General features: G+C 25.4%; 1 protein-coding gene and 1 long non-coding RNA gene across 2 annotated transcripts in view; both read right to left on the reverse strand.

The window, feature by feature from the left end:
- Positions 1 to 3353: 3353 nt before the first annotated feature.
- The window catches only part of LOC100206424 (alpha-1-macroglobulin), a 141685-nt gene continuing 126828 nt past the window's right edge, over positions 3354 to 18210 (reverse strand). Inside the window, exon 25 of the mRNA XM_065816352.1 lies at positions 3354 to 3641. Within this exon, the coding sequence (XP_065672424.1) occupies positions 3369 to 3641 (273 nt within the window). The 3' untranslated portion in view covers positions 3354 to 3368. The remainder of the gene's footprint in view (positions 3642 to 18210) is intronic.
- LOC136090402 (uncharacterized) lies at positions 8695 to 9318 on the reverse strand. The gene is made up of 2 exons (XR_010643403.1): positions 9239 to 9318; positions 8695 to 8887 (listed from the first exon to the last, which is right to left on the reverse strand). It is a non-coding gene; the product is annotated as an uncharacterized LOC136090402 (long non-coding RNA).

Here is an 18210-nt window from a genome sequence, read left to right on the forward strand (position 1 = left end):
ATATATATACATATATATATAAAATTGAAGTTAATGAACTTTATATGAAGTACAATTATCAGCAAATTAGTAGTGCAATTACAAGTATGAAGGAAAAACGGATAAGAAATTTAAATACACAAAACATGATAAGTTTGCCAAAAAAGCCTCTATTTTTTTATTTTTTTTTTTTTTATTTTAGGTGCCCCAAGAAGTCCTAACGGTCTTGTCACAGAGCACCGCGGAAGTGCATTTAACCAGGAAGTTCACGCCTCCTTCCTTACCGTGACGCGAAAATATGTCCAGAGCTCGTTTCGAACCTGGGTCTCCTGCTTATAAAGCAAGCGTTCTAACCACTACGCCACGGCCGCATATTTGGCACGGCCGTATTTGGCAAGCTATTTGCAGGTGAGGCAAAAATCAGCACTCAATATTTCTCAACATTTTCTAGTAAACTATATGTTAAAGATGTGTTTATAAAAACGTCTTATACCTCTCACTAAATCACATTAGCTTTAAGTCATTATAGTACACTGGCTATGGGATGGTATACAAAATGACGTTTGTGTTTAAAATAGCAAATCCTCTTAACTGCCCAGTATTGAGAATTTTTGAACAGTACTGGGCAATCATTAAACAAAAAATTAAAAAAAAACTATGCAATATGAAAATGTCATGTAAAAAAGCGTCAAATAGCTTTGATTGTTGTTCTGTGGTCAGGGTTCTGGGTACACCAAAGCAAAAGTTCAAAATTTTGTTAGATGCCCACAGGAATAATATTAATTCCTTTAAAAGATTTTATCTGTTTATATTAAGTTTAATGCTTAGTTTTAAACAAAAATTGATTTCTTTGACTTTTTTTTGTAGTTGTTTTTCTACTTTCACATTTATTTCATGTACACGGTTTATACATATATATATATATATATATATATATATATATATATATATATATATATATATATATTATATATATTATATATATATATATTATATATATATATATTATATATATATATATATATATATATATTATATATATATATATTTATATTATATATATATATATATATATTATATATATATATTTATATTATATATATATATATATATATATATATATATATATATATATATATATATATATATATATATATATATATATATGTGTGTGTGAGTGCAAGACTGGAAAAAAGCTCTCCTAAAACTAATATGGCGAGACGTGCGAGCTGCTGCTCTAGCTTTTAGCGAGAACTTGGAAATATTGAAACTTGATTTTAATTGGATAATTTAACTAAATTAATGGATTCAAGTTCATAAAGGTTTTTTTAAGATGATCCTTTTGTGCTCCTTTATCATATAAAATAAAGTTGACCAGTTTTTTCAGCCAATTATTTCAAATATTTTTAAGCAAATGATACCTATTTAATGAAAGATTAAAAAATACTATCATTAGTCAATCGGTTAATCTGAAACTTTCAAAGATTTTGAATTTTATTTCCATCGCATATTGTAGCTCTAATTTGACCTGAAAATTCTTTGATTGATTGAATAGTAATTCAATTGAGATTAATTTACTTATAGGTATTATTTTGAAGATAAAGGATCCATCAAATAAACAATCAGTCATTAAACCCAATACAGTTTTTGCAAGAGAATTCATCAACCGCTTTTCCAAATGTTGTACCACCACAGTCAACAACATTTAACATAAACCTTATCATGCATTAAAAAAAGTTCTGTTTTTTTCTTCTTCAATAAATTGAAAAATATTTGTCAAAAAATGATTCTCATTTAATTTCATCTTTCAATGTTATTTTTGTCAAAGTTCTTACAAGGCAAATAGTGTTAATAATCATAAAGCTTACCAATGGAACACCTAAATCTCTTTCATTACTTAAATTTTGTTTTTATTTTAGTAAAAACTACTGGAACCAAGACTCAGAAGTTTGTTCAGAAACCAAGGCCATTCAAGAGCATTCATAAACAAAGTAAGAGGCTTAAAGCTAGTTTTAGAAGTATGAAGAAGCACAATTTGTTAAATGTGAATAATTTGCAAACTACAGCGTCATTTAGGTTTGCATTTGGAATTTCTTTAATCAACATTTATTTTTCTTCTTCATACTTAAGTCTGAAAGCTTTAAATTATTAGGTTTCTTTTTAGCAGATAAATAATTATTTATAAATAATTAATAAAAACATTTTTTTTTTATTTAAAATGAAATAAAAAATGCAAAATGATTGTTTTTTTGTGTAGCATAGTTTGAAAATTAAAAAAGAATAATTTATGTATAATTTTTATCAAAAGCTTATTCATCAATATTTATTTTTAAAATAAATTAATTTAATTTAAACAATTGAAATTTGATACAAGAAAAAAAGAGCATTTGTTGTAATTAAAAAAAATGCTTACACTTGCAAGATCGTAAGATCTAATCGATCCTAAAATGGAGATTGCATCTAAATTAAGTGAAAAAATTTTGATTAAAAAAAAATAATACTTATGCCCATATGTGAAAACTGCTAACAGAATGTTTTAGCTGTATTTTTTTCAATATCATCTAAAAATAAAGACACTTGAAATAAACATTCAAAAATAGATGCAATCTTTTTTTTTTAATTTTTAAGCGAACGCCGATGTTTGAGTCTTTAGCCAGCAAACTAGACATTCATTTTTCTATGAATTTAATGATAAACGTTTGCACATTTGTCAATTTGTTGAGCCCTGACTATACAAATGAAGTTTACTCTAAAACAAAAAATTACAAAAAAAAAAGAAAAGTATAATGGATGTATAAAAGTAAAAAAAGTATAATTAAAAGTCAATGAAACAAAATTTCAACAAATAAAGTCAAAAACAGAATAAAAATAAGCATAATTATTCAAAACCACGGTTACATGGTTAGATTCATAAATTGTTCAAAGCAAGAATAAAGTATGTAACAATATTTGTTATAAAAATTTTTCATCAAAGTAATAATCATTGCAAAAAATGATTACATGAAATAACAAAACTTATCAAACTTTCTGACTAAAAATAAATCAACATTCTTCATCTTCAAAAATTAGGATACCACTTAACACATGCTTTATAAATATAACAGCTATTAATAGTAGTAACATTATTGTTTATACTTGCAACATTATTGTTTATATTTGCAACATTATTGTTTATATTTGTAACATTAATGTGTATCTTAACAACATTATTATTTATATTTGCAACATCATTGTTTAAATTAGCAATATTATTGGTTATACAAGCATAATTGCTGTTTATATCAGTAAAAAAAAAAAAAAGTTTTTAATCACACTTTTTTTTACAGTTCCTCAGATATTTACAATGATTCTCTGTTAAAAATTACTTAAAAATAACTTGCAACATAGCATTACTCATTCAAAACAGTCATCAAATATATTTCAAAACTACACCAAATAACCATATCAAGAGATTGTTTATTTGGTTCAAATCCTGATACCATTTGGATATCAATAATTGCCATGTTGGAATCACCAACACCTGTATAATACGCACATACTTTGATGTTCTGTGGTTTACATGATTGCTGAGCTGTTATAGCTTCATTAACTGATGTGACAGATGATGTAAGTTGGAATAAAGGTTTCAAAGTAACTTCCTTCACATTATACTGCACAGATGTCTAAAACCCATTATTGACTTTTAATAACATTATAAATTAAATTTATCTTATAACATTTATGAAATTCATTATAAAAATAATTAAAACAATTTATTTAAAAAAAAAATTTAAACTTAACATAACAAAATAATCTTATAAAATTACTTGGATTAGTTAACAGCCATCTCCAAAAGCAACAACATCTTATTAGGAACAAGGATACCCTGTATTAGAAACAGGGATACCCTGTATTAGGAACAGGGATATCATATTTTCATATATTATAAAAGTATGATGATTATACATTTCTCAAAACATAGCATAACTAAAAATAGATAAAAAAATAAATAAAATTGTTTATACATTTATAATAGCATAAATAAATAAATCTTAAATTAAAATTAGAATTAATTAATTTTAACTGAAAAAAAATTAATTTTTAATTTAAAATAATATTAATAGATATAAAAAATAATAGCAAATTAACAAATATAATAAAAAAAGAGGTTTACCTCTACAGTTTGTGAAACAAGACAATTGCCCTTAGTTACTTTAAATGTATGGGTGAATGAACTTTCTGCTTTAACAACTATAATCATATTCTGTGAAGCTGGTATGTTTTGAAATCTCCAATGTTTCCATACATATATGCTATTATTGAAAGAAAATAAGAATCTGTTGCTAAGTGAATCTGTAACACACTTTGAAGCATTCACTAACTTAGGGTGAGTAGCTATAATATCAGCTTCTAACAAACTTGTTACTACATAAGCTGTAAGTGTAACAAGAGATTTTACTCCTCCCTTCAGGGCTTGATGATGTAGTGTTCCTATAATAAATAAATTATGAACAAAAATTATATATATATATATATATATATAATATATATATATATATATATATATATATATATATATATATATATTTAATTGTAAAACAATTATATATTTTCTTAAATATTTTATTTATAAAACGTCTAAAAATAAAATATTGTTCTATATGAAAAAAAAAATTTGGTTGATTTTATTTTATTTTATAAATATTATTATTTTCCATTCTTCCTTTTTTCATTGTTTTAATTTTTACCTATTTTTGGAAAAAAACCATTAAAATTTTGTTTTTGAAACAACCAGTTTATTGGATCTTGAATTTCTTTTTGATCAACGTCAATCCAAAGTTGTGCTTGTGCATATGATTTGAGTACAAACGCTGTCAACCTTAAAAAACAAACTTTTTAATTTTAATTAAAATAAAAATTGTCAAAGTTAAAAGTATTTATAAGTAAATTAAAAAACTTATAAGTATTTATAAATATTTATATAAATAATATATAACAAAATAAATATATATGTAATGTAAAATATTTCTAAAATAGTTTTAATTTAGCATGACTATAAATGACATTCAAAAATAAATTACAGTCAAATTCAATTATAAGTATCAAATTCAAAAATAAGTTATAGTTGTATAATTATAACTACCAAATTCAAAAATAAGTTATAGTCAATATGAAATAAGGACTTTCCAAAAATAAATTTGGTCAATTTGACAAAAATTTTTTAATTTGTCATAAATTTTAAATAACAATATAGGGTCATTCCATACCAAATGTACCAAAATTTAAGGATTTCATCATGACCCTCTCAGATTTTGCTGAAATTTGGAGAATTGGTTAATATCAATAAGAAAACCAATTTCTGAAAATTTCAGCATAAAATCTTTTGCGGTTCATGAGATATGGTCATTTGAAATTTCTAATTTTTCCAAAAATAAAAACTTCAGTAGTAAAAACATGTTTTCTTCATACTTTGAAGCTCTTTATTTTGAAAACGAAATTTTAGAAAATCTAGTTTTTTTTATTGTATACAACTCTAGACTTACTTTAATAAAACTTTGACATTAAATTCTCGAATGTCACATTTTTTCCATAATGGCTACCTAAATAGTCAATATACAAAATCTGCAATTTAAGAAGTGAAAAGACATTTTTTTAAGTTTCTATAAATAGTAGGCTTCCAAATTTTTAGAAATTTACTGATAAGATAAAACTCAGTAAAAAATAATGGACATCTAAAAATGGCTGCTGCTAAAACTTAAGAAAATGTGCCTCCAGTTCAAGCCATCAGTAACCTAGGATCAATACTGGTTGTAATACGATTTTTTTTTTCTTCTAATTTAATAGACTTAGTTACAGTAACTTCAGAAAAAAAAAAGGGTACTCATGGGGGAATTATAAAATCAGAACAATTAAAATTGCCCGAAATGCATTAAAAACAATAAAAATATAGTTATTGTTGTACTTTAGTTTTTATTATATATTGTAATACGAATTGTGTGAATTTAAGATTATTTCATAATCAGTACTAGAAATAATTAAGCCTGATTTCAACTTAGTTTTTAAATAGCCTAGGCTCTTCCCTACACCCCCCTCCCTCTGGCCATTTATTTTTAACATGCACATTTTTGCTTAGAACTTAGAAAAAAATATGTCTGATGCATGATGCATGCAAGTGCCTATATATGCAAAAAAAATCTTTATTTTATATATAAAATTTATCATTTCTTATTTTTTTGTTTTGCCAAAACTTATGGAAAGTTGTATTTAAATAAATCTTTTTAGATAGTAATTAAAAACAAATGGTAAGTGCATCATTAGATCTAACTCAAAGCTGCATTGGAAAAGCATTAAATAAAGATTGTCATAAAGTAAAATTTACCAAAATCAAAAAAATTAAAGGTTTTGAGGAATTAACAGAAAAAGATCAAGAACTTGTGTACTTGCGATGTAAAGTAAATCATATTTAAACTATTTGTAATAACATGAAAAGGTCTACTTGTATAGATTTGAAAACTTCATATGACAGAATTTTTTGTTGCAACCTATTTAACAAACATAAAGTTAAATTGAAAATTTTAACAAACACAAAGTTGAATTAATTGACTTAACTAATTTTTTAAAAGTTAATGGCTTATTTAATGTTTTATCATTTCGTTACTTTTTAGAATCAGAATAATCAGTATAGATGTTGCGAAGGAGATTTAATACCTTTGTACAGAATGGCAAAAACTTTATACAGAATGACAAAAAATGTATTTAAAAAATAACAAAGAAGATTACGGAACCGATTCATGTCAACATAAAGATAATGATTTTAATGAGACTGACATTTTAAAAGAAAAATTTAATTCAAGCATTAGAAGCTTTGGTTGTTTACCTCTAAAACTCGTAGCTTATAAAGACGGGATCAGCTATGCAAGAAAAAAAAAGAACAAATTCCATACTGGAACCCAAATGAAAATAGCAACTGTTTTGAGAGTTTCTCCAGATCTAATTAAGGATGAACCAAAAACAAATAAGCTGTGTTGCGAAAATAAACAAGACTTGGACTCATTAATGGAATTAATTAAAGCAAAGTTTGATGTTTATTCAAAATCAGAAAAACTTAAGTTACTGACTTTGGTTCTTGAGAGTTGGAACAATAATTATACACAAAACTATTTTTCTGCTTCCCTAAGAATGATAAAAGCTGCAAGGTATTTGAAACAAATGCATGGCTAAATGGCAGAACCATCTCAAAAAGAAAGAAGATCTATTAGTGAGAAAGTAAAAAATTAAATTCATGAATTTTACCAATCAGATGAATACTCTCCAATGTGTCCAGGTATGAAACAGTATGTCTCAATCCAAGTTGGTGGGAAAAGACAACATTTTCAAAAAAGACTTCTACTAGTTGATATAAAAGAACTTTATTTAGAGTTTATTAAAATTTCTTTTTAATGAACTCTAAATAAAGATTGGGTTTTCTAAGTCATGGGTTTTCTAAGTCATAACATCAAGATTGGGTTTTCTAAGTTTTGTGAACTTAGACAAAAGTGGTGTATTCCTATTGGAGATGCTTCAGAACTCCATTCAGTATGTGTTTATGAGTACCACCAGAATGCAAAACTTTTAGCATTAAAAATACCAGATATTTCAGATGATAAAGACTCTCGACAATATATATATGTGTATATATATATATATATATATATATATATATATATATATATATATATATATATATATATATATATATATATATATATATATATATATATATATATATATATTATATATATATACACATATATATATATATATATATATATTATATATATATATGTATATGTATATATATATATACATACATATATTGTCGAGTCTTTTTCATCTGAAATATCTGGTATTTTTAATGCTAAAAGTTTGCATTCTATATATATATATTATACATATATCTGTATATGTATATGTATACATATATACATATATATATATAATATATATATATATATATATATATATATATATACATATATATTGTATATATATATATATATATATATATATATATATATATATATATATATATATATATATATATATATATATATATATATATATATATATATATATATATATATATATATATATGTATATATACATATATATATATATATATATATATATATATATATATATATATATATATATATATATATATATATATATATATATATATATATATATATATATATTATGTAAGTATGTATAATGGAACTTTTTTAAAGTATATTAGTATTTTTTTCAATCTATTAACATTTTTGACACTTGTATCCTCATTAAAAAATTTTTTTGAAAAGCCATAATAACTATTAAGAAACTACTTTTAATGTTTACTTATCTCATATGTTTTTAACATAAATATTTCTTTACTCAATTTCTTTACTTAATAGAAACATAAATTTTTAACATAAATATTTTTTTACTCAATTTCTTTACTTAATACAAAAAAGAATAACTTATTATAAAGACTAAAATTATGAAAAAATACCTTATTTTCAAATTCATTAACAACTTCAACATCAGTATTATCTGCTACCACCTCATTTCCATACAAATAAATCACCAACATATGACAAAGTAGCATCATTTTTGACGTAACAGGGAATGAAATAGTAAAACGATTCTTACTATATTTTAATGGTAAAGGTGGGTGAGTTACAGGCTTTTCAGTTCCCCAAACAGGAAATATAATTTTCCTAGAAAGTGATAACTCATCTGTATTGTTAAAAAAAGATTCAGCATTTTTCTTTGTTGTTGTGGTAGTTGCTGTGGTTGTTGGTTGGGTTGTTGTGGTTGTCTGTGATTGTGGTTGAGTAGTTAAGATAGCAGCAACAAATTTTACATCCTAATATCCAGACACTTGAATGTTTCCAGTGCATACAAGCTAAAATACAATTTATATAAAACACATTAAATTATTTATTATAAATATTTTATACTGCTGCCAAAGGCAAAATAGTGTATATCCTACAAATGATAAACTAGTGTATATCCCTTCACTTAAAAAGTGACATTTATGATATAATTATTTTTTTACCAAAGTACTTTTGATAGTTCTCACCTTGATTCCATTAATTTTTTTTTTTTTTACATCATATGTTTTTTTAATTTAAACAAAAACCAAAAGTATTGATTTCTTTATTTTGTCAAGTGGATATACACAGTCCACTACAGTAGTACAGTAAAACTATGATCGAAATTACATGATTGAAAAAAAAATTGAAAATAAAATTACTGAATAAAAGATTTTTCTTTTCTTCGGTATAGTATCAACTGAAGTGTAGTGAACTCTAACTTAAACTATGCTGCCATTCTGTAAAATAAAAAAATTAATTTAAATGAAAATAGGTGTGTAAAATGTATAGGTTTGTAAGATGTATAGGTATGTAAGGTGTGTACAATGTCTACTCATTTTTCAATACTAAAAACTTTTTTTTAATAAATTTTTAAAGTTAAGTATGTAATTTTATTATTTTTTTAAATAATAAAATTACATACTAAACTCACTAACACTCTTAAAAATATAAGCTACAAGAACAAGAAAAAGACATAAGCCACAAAAATCATGTAAGCTTATCAGGATTAGATCTCTGAAAAAATATTTAACTTTTTGCGCATTTATAAAAATTCATTATAACAATCAATAATACAGAGAAGGTACAATTATTGCAATAATCATCATCAGGGTCAAATCATTATATTTCAACCAATCGCCTGTGGGTCACCATCTCTGATTTTTCTGATTTTTACATACTGTTATGTCCATTATGTAGATAGGTTAAATTAAATTAAATTTGAAATTTCAGACTTCCAAGTACAACGGTTTGGAAATTATAGCCTTAGAAACATGACACAGTGGCCCCCCTTGATTTACAAATGGTCAAAACAGACTACTTTAGAGCTCTATAACTTTTTTCTCACTTTCAACAAGTGTCTCATTTTTTCTAGAACTATTTTGTGGATAGTTCTCTCTTTAAAAAAGTGGTCTTCATTAACTTGTGTTAAATTAGAAAAATATTATGACCTCCTCAACTTTGGAAAAAATCCTACAATTGCTAAAATATGCCAAAAAGAAACTAGCTGTAGCATTATTCTATTCATCCACAAGTCTTTACAGATAAGTTTTCTGATTAGCTACTACTGTCTGCAACAAATGGGCAAAATATAGGCAGCTTGTTGCAGTTTAGAACTTAAATATATCTAAAAGCAAAATGTCCACTCGCCTAAAAAGTCCAATTTTCAGCCATTTTGAGATGCTTGTTAATTTTTCTAACACTTTGTTTTGATCTAAGATTAACAGCATTTAAGACCATTAGACCTAACTATCTGAAAATGCAAACATTATAAACTTGTCAAATCCACACCAAAAATGCCAGCATTTTTAAACAACCCTGTTTTTCAATCATCAACGGTTGAATGTGTTACTAGAAACCAGTGCCCCTCTAATCTGCCAACTGGCCTATGTGAAGGGCGCAACTAATTATAAGTTATTTCCTAATAAAAAGAAAGATAAGGTTGGTTGTCTTCTTCTTGATCTGGTCTTTATAGTAGATAGGGGCACAAATAAAGGGGGCAGTAACTTTTTAGAGACTTTCATTAAGGTTCAAATAAAGTTCTCTAAATTAATTTAGATAGTTAGATACTTAGTATCTAAATATCTAAATGAAAATAAATTTCAAAATGAAACCATTATTTCTTTAAACTCTATTTTATAATAGGTAATCCGTAGTCTATATGTGGTCTGGACCTCATCCCCCTCCCCCACTCACTCACTAAGAGTTTGCAGTTAAGTACCAGATCAAAATTCAATTTATTGGAGCCATTCAATAACGAGAAAGCAAGAAAGCAGTCGCCATAACTAGATCCTTGAATACACTACTCATCTTTTTTAATGGTTTTTTACAAGAACACTTTATTTGAAGTAGCTCCTGAAATTTCTCCAAGCTCATCGCACGCTCTACGTTATCTTGAAAATTTTTTACTGTAAGCACAGCAAAATTGAATTTATTACAAAATATTTTTCTTAAAACAAGAAATACATTTCTTGCTTTAAGAAATATCCTTCCCTGCAATTTATTTTTAAAAACAAGCAATATATTTCTTGTTTTGAGAAATAAATTTCTTAAGCTATGCTCAATAGATTTACGATTTTGCTGTGAGTTCTGATGAGTTGTTAGCAACTTTAAAAGATTTTAAAAGTTTTGGAATTCTTTGTATCCAAAAAGTCTGAGGGAGTCTCATCCATAGGCATTTTTTCAGACTATGACTTAGAATATCAAAAATTAAACAGTAGTCTGGAGAAATATACAACTCAAGACTTTGTGGCTGAAATCCTTCTGAAGGATTTCAGCTTTGATTGAGTCCATTTTTACACCTTTTCGAACCATATTGCAATCTCAGTCAAAAGATGCTTACGCCAGCATTAAACACCTCTAAGGTTTTACCATGATTTGAATTTAACCTCTGCAGTAGGCTCAATATACATTTGCCAATAGTCTTGTTGATCTTAAAAGTGTAAATTAAAAATAATGCAATATAGATAAAATAAGATTTAAAATGACGCTACTAAAAACTTATTACATTTAATTTTGACAAGATAAAATCAAAGTACTATTTCTATTAATTTCATTTTTATTATATTTCGACTGATTTTAACAAAAGTCTGTCATTGGAAGTAAAAAATGGTTTTGAGTTATTTTCTTTGTACTTTACATCTTATTTTAAACCATTTTGCAAACCATTTTTTTAAAACAATTTGTTACTTTATGACAATTATTCTTAAATAATAAGACTAAAATATCTAAACTTATGAATTAAGTTTTACTTTAAAAATTGTGGAATCAGAAAAGTCACAGGTTAAAAACTGCGATGCCCTGAAGAGAGAAATGTAGTCAGCCATTCTATTGATCTCTGAGTATATTATTACTCAGAATAAAAACCTCCCTGATTTTAGAGAAATGCAACTTGAATGTCATGAAATTCAAGGCATGTAAAACAGCTCTATATTTGTTAATTTTCACCTAATGGTCTGATTTTTTTCCGCTAGTTCACAATAATCTCTGTACTTCTCAAAAGTCTAAATGTAAATAATTTTAAAATTAGAAACTTATACATTTTGTTTTTGCAAAAAGGTATTTAAAAGTGAAGTAGTTTTATCTTTACTTTACTATTTTTTAACCTTTTATGGTTACATGATTATTTTATGGTTATAAATACTTATGGATATAAATACTTTATTCTCCAGCTTAACAGTTTTATTTATGGCTACAGCTATATGAAGCTCTCCAACATGATGGCAGGAGGTTAACAAGAATAATGGTCGGTCAGGAAACTAAGCTAATCTTGTACAAACCCCTTTTTAAATAGCCAGGGCTTGAAGTGGGTGAACTGTATGAGATCAAAACCATCTAACAAATTTCTAATTGCTGTGAGCCTCAACGCTATCGTGTTTGAAAACCACATCTTTTTAATTTCATAACGAATTTGGGCATTTTTAAAATACCACCAGTTAACAAAAATAATAGTAATAAAAATGCACACAATCGGTATAGATAAAAAACCTTTCATTACTTGTAATGACATTATTATATAGTTAATGATTTGTAAATTTCTATTTGTGCCAATTGTTTGAAAATGTCTGTAAAAACTCAAAAAATGTAAAAATGTTAAACTTTAAAAGAGTGGCGCAAGTATAAATAGTCATCAAAAAAAAAAAAAATTTCATGAAGAAATCAATACCTTGGGAATATTTTACAACACTTCGCATATTAAAATTTGTTCATGAGGGTGAAAATGGAATGGGCTAGTGTTGCTACATTAATTATCTGCTGCAACAAGGGAGTGTTGCTATACTGACTGTCTTATAGCCTGCTGCTACAAGGGAGTGCTGATACATCAACTATATTATAGCCTGTTGCTACAATTAAGTGCCGCTACATCAGCTGAGGGTTTGGTTTGGGCAAGCAATCTATCAATTAAAAAAAAATATTTTATTTAAGTTTCTAAACTTTTTCTGGCCTGGTTTGTTAGCGGTCTTTTTAAAACTAAAGTGTATGGAAGAAACTTTTTGACTACCATGCAAGACTATTTACAAATATATATATATATAATATATATATATATATATATATATATATATATATATATATATATATATATATATATATATATATATATATATATATATATATATATATATATATATATATATATATATATATATATATATATATATATATATATATATATATACAGCGTGGAAAATAAGAAATTGACGGCAATTTCTTATTTTCCACTTTTTATTGTCCAAAAAAAACAAACAATTGTTTATTTTGGACAATAAAAAGTTGTTGTTTTTTGTTTAAATTTTTAAATTAGTAATAGTTTTTCATGACTGAGTTTTATATATACAAAAATAACAAATAATGCTTGAAAATTAATGAATTTGTATTAAAACAATAACTTTAAATAAAATCAATGCATTTTTAAATGGAAACTCAAATAAATAACATTCAAATTATCAGCTAATATTAATAGTTTAAAATAATTCTAGCGCATTAAAATAATTCTAGCGCACAGACTTCCATTCAATTAAAAAAGTTTTATACCATTTAAGTAATTTATTTTGAATTTTTTTTTCTTAATATAAAAATTTTTTTATAAAATAATTAAAAAGTTTAAACTAAATACTTAACACTAAAAGAAATTATTTTGTGAAATGCTACTCTAACAGTTACTTATGTTATATAAAACAAAGTTTTTATTAAAAATATATTTTCAAATATATGCCTCATCGAATATGATTCTTTCATTAATAAAAAAAAATGTGCAAATTCTATTGATTATTTTAAATTTATTCAAAAATCAATTTTTCATTGCAATGATTTCACAAATGAATGAAAAAAACAAAAAAACAAAAAAAAGTAAAGTTGAAAAAAAAAATATTCTTACAACAATTTCAATTAATAACTAAGAATTTAAATCTTTTAAGCTAACAACATTGAAGAAAATTGCACAACTTTTTTCTTTGCTCATTAAAATCATTTTAAAAACTGCTAATGATAATTAGTTAACAATAATGTTGTTAACTCTTGTTAAACTGATTACTTAACTTCTGCTAATTTATATATGAACCATTTATTTTGAAAGTGGAACAAGTCAAATTGCTTTTAAACAGAGATTTTTGAAGGTTTCTGTTTTAACATATACAGTTAACTAGCAAAACTTCTTTCCAAAATATCACAATAATTTTCAACACAATTGGTTTAAATTATTTTACAAATGAAGAGATACTATGACATTGTAATACTTGTTATCAATAACTTGATTTTTTTAAATATGCCATTTTCAAAATAAATGTAAAAATAAATATATGTGTATAAATCAGCAGAAAATCACTTATCGCATTTTTTTATTTTACATAGGGTTTTGTCAACAAAAACTCATCAGGAAATATTCTATTACCTCTATAATTATATATTTCTCACAAAAATAAGAGGGCGACTGTGAGATGATTTAGTTTAGAGTCACTGTGAGATGATTTAATTTAGGGCCACTGTGAGATGATTTAGTTTAAAAATCTTGGTAGCTTTAGAATGAACTTAAAATTAATTAGAAAAAGATTTTATTTTAATGATTATAAATTAAAATAATTTTCAATGCCAATGTTTAAGTTAATCTCTGATTTACAATTCAGTCTGACTTTCTTAAAAAAACTTTTTTATTTCCAGAAATTTAAACTGATTGTTCAGAATGATTTCATATATTATTATACTACATAAATAACTACTCTAGAAAATTCTTTTAATAACTCCTCTGTACCAAGGAGATTTGTATACTATGAATGAGTGTTTTTCTGCTGTTTCTCTAATATAAACAATCTTAAGCATCTACTTTCCTTAATTAAAGCTCCATTCATACAATATGTAATGTACTCTCCTCAAGTTTTTTTATCTCTACCACTACCATTTTCTACATGCTGAGACCTAAACTACTTTATTCTTCTCTGACATGAGTTGTTTGATACAACTCATGTCAGAGAAAACTCACATTTTTCACCATTTTGAGCAGTTCCTCAAGATGGTGAAAAATGTGGATTAGAACCGTAATCATTTTTTTCATATTTTTTACAAGAACTTTTCTCTTAAGAACAAAAGTCCTTTTATTATTGCTAAAGGCCAATGTATAAAGGTCCTGTTTCATATTAAGCACTGTTATTCTCAGTTTATTAAATCTTTTATTTTATCTCAGATGTTAGGTTCTAGACACTTTTGGAAAATCTTCAACAGTGTCATTAACTAAAGTAAGTCTAACATTTAATCTCTAATTCACAGGTCTGATCTTTTTACTTCTCCCTAGAATAGGGTAGAGTTATTTGGAAAAACCTTTTCCTCTAACTTGACTCTTGAACCTAATGGCCATTTCTTCCTGTCATTCCAGTTAAACAGAATAACTGTTAAACATCCAAACCACTCTGGCTTCCAATGCTAAAATTAATTCTCAGTTAAACACTTCTACAATTTTTGCTTTAGACATTTATTTACGCAAACAAATATTGCAACACTGTTGGCATTCTCACTCTCACACAAAGTCTAAGAGCAAATTGTAAATGTAATTAGACCTGCTTTATCTCCCAGGCTTGAGTCACTCTTCTATTATTGTAAGGTTGTATTTCTTTTTTTTTTCTTTCTACAAATTCTATTCTGGTCAATGCTCAAACAAGCTATTATCTCTAGTTCGATAAACCAAAACTCATTCTTGTTTGGCTTCTTATTCAGCAAGTGGCATCCTATATCTGTATTTTTATGCTATAAAAGCTTTAATAAATCCAGTTTTTTTTCCTAGCACATCAACAACATCAATCTGTTTCTATGCGCAGTGGCCTTGTTTGTCAAGGTTTGTGTTTCGGAGTTATAGAGTTGAGAGAAGGTTATAACCACTATTAAGTTGCCTCCTCATCTGTAGTGGCCTTCTCAGCCTTGAGGAGGTGAATAACAAAAAAAAAACCGAAAAAAAACCCTCATAACTCTTACCCATTTTTATATTTTTCTGACTTATAATACCAACTTTTTTTTTAGTCTTCAGTTGACCGCTTCCTAATTATCTAACCCCATCATCTATTTTCTAGTAACTCATAACCTAAACGCAACCTTGTTGAATATAAATTAGTTTTTTAAAATATATAAATATATGCCAGTTTTTAATAAATAGTAAATGTATGCATAAAGTTATAATATATAAAGTAATATAAATTTTTTTTCTAGCCACGGCTATCAACTTTTGCTAAATCCTATAATTTAGCTACTTACTAACCATGTGTAAGAATATTATTCCTAGCAGGTGTTTTAATTCAACCAAAATATCACATTAACTATTTTACTGGTAGTAGGCCAGCTGATATTTCCTTTTTATCGTTATAGTAAACTATTCTTTTTAAAACAAAGTGAAAGTATTTTGTTATCAATTAAAGATATGAAAAAGACAAGTAATTTTATAAATCGCCCACTGCAAAAAAAATTTGGCCAGATCTGCTACACCACAAAAGTTTAGCTTTGCAAATTTTTTGCCTTAATTATTGTGAAAAATGATATAGAGATTTACATTTTTTGAAAATATTTCTTTTTAAATTCAATCGAAATTCTATAAGTATTCTAATATTTAATTAAATTCATACTATGTATCGATTGGTACCCAATAATTCCCAATGCAAGGCTCGTATTAAGTGTTCACCAATTGCAATATCTGGAAAAATTTCTGGTCTCAAAAAGTAAATTCTCAGCCTAATAAACCAATTTTTGTTTAGGGTAGAACTTTGAGAAACTATTTAAAAATTTAAATGCTTTAAATTTGATAGATATATTTTAAAATAATTTGAATTTTTTTGTTTTATTTTAAAATAACTTAAAGTTTAAATTAGCTTTTATATACTTTTAAACACCTTTGTCTTTATTTTATTTTATACACATTTACTTTTTTTATTTACTAAAGAGTTACTAGAATTAAATTTATAAAAGATTTATGAAATTTATGAAAGTATTAAATAAGATTTAAATAAGATATAAAAGTATTTTATACATTATTTTGCAATTTCTTATTTAAAATACTTGATCACCGCTAAATTCCTTTAGACTATTGTGATTTGCGGTTGTTTTTTAATATTAGGGTAGGGTGGGGCAAGATGACCCGGGCAAGAAGTCTTTTTGCTTATGTGAGAGTATCATAGGACGGTAATGTTTTATCCCTCTATAATACTATTCATAAAGTTAAAACAAAATCGTGGAATAAAAAATGTTTTTAATATTGCTGGTAGGTGAGGTTTAAATTGGTTTATTACTTTTTGGAGTATTTTGTTAGTAAGTTGCTTCTAATTTTGAATGTTTATTGGATTGGCAATACTTATACGGTTAAGGTAAGAAATGTGTTGTTTTATAGAGAATTTATCCCAAAATAATATATAGTCAAGAAATTTTATAACTCAGCAATAAAATTAATTTTATTTGTATTAAACTTGCACTCACTACAGATAAGGCAAGATGTCCTCGGTTACGTGGGGTAAGAAGCCAAAGGGCTTCTTGCGTCATGGTTTTACGGAATTTCTACCATTTTTAAAGTGTGTTTAAAATATAAAAACGTTTACTAATTTAGTTATTGACAATGTTTATATGTTGGTTTATATGTTGATAACTATTATACATATTTATAAATAGCTTTTTAAAATAATTTTATATATTAAGTAAATGTTATAATGTATATGCTAAGTAAAATGAAGCTGTATCACATGCTATTGCTGCAATTCAATACATATTTGTAAAACTTTTACAAATATGCATTGCATTCAGCTGAATGAAGTTGTATTAATACAACTTCATATATTATTACATGCGCATAATACAATTTCTACTAAAAGGAGCTGTGTTTAGCATGCAACATCATTAATAATTGCAACATCGTGTTATTGTTAATAATCTTGAGTAATTTTGTATGTACATGTAACTTTAGTAAGTTCTTATTTAACTCAAAGAGAGTTAATTTATAGATGTTATGTAATGTATAAAATAATAATGTATTGAATAATTATATAATACTGTGTATGTGTTGGTATGTTTATATAATTAAAATTTTAAGGTTTTAATATTTCTTTAGATACATATTTAAATATTACAAATAATGGTGAGAAATTATGTGCGAAAAACACAGAGAGGTGCAACA

Source organism: Hydra vulgaris, chromosome 13 (genome assembly GCF_038396675.1).
Source record: "Hydra vulgaris chromosome 13, alternate assembly HydraT2T_AEP".
NCBI classification, from domain to species: domain Eukaryota; kingdom Metazoa; phylum Cnidaria; class Hydrozoa; order Anthoathecata; family Hydridae; genus Hydra; species Hydra vulgaris.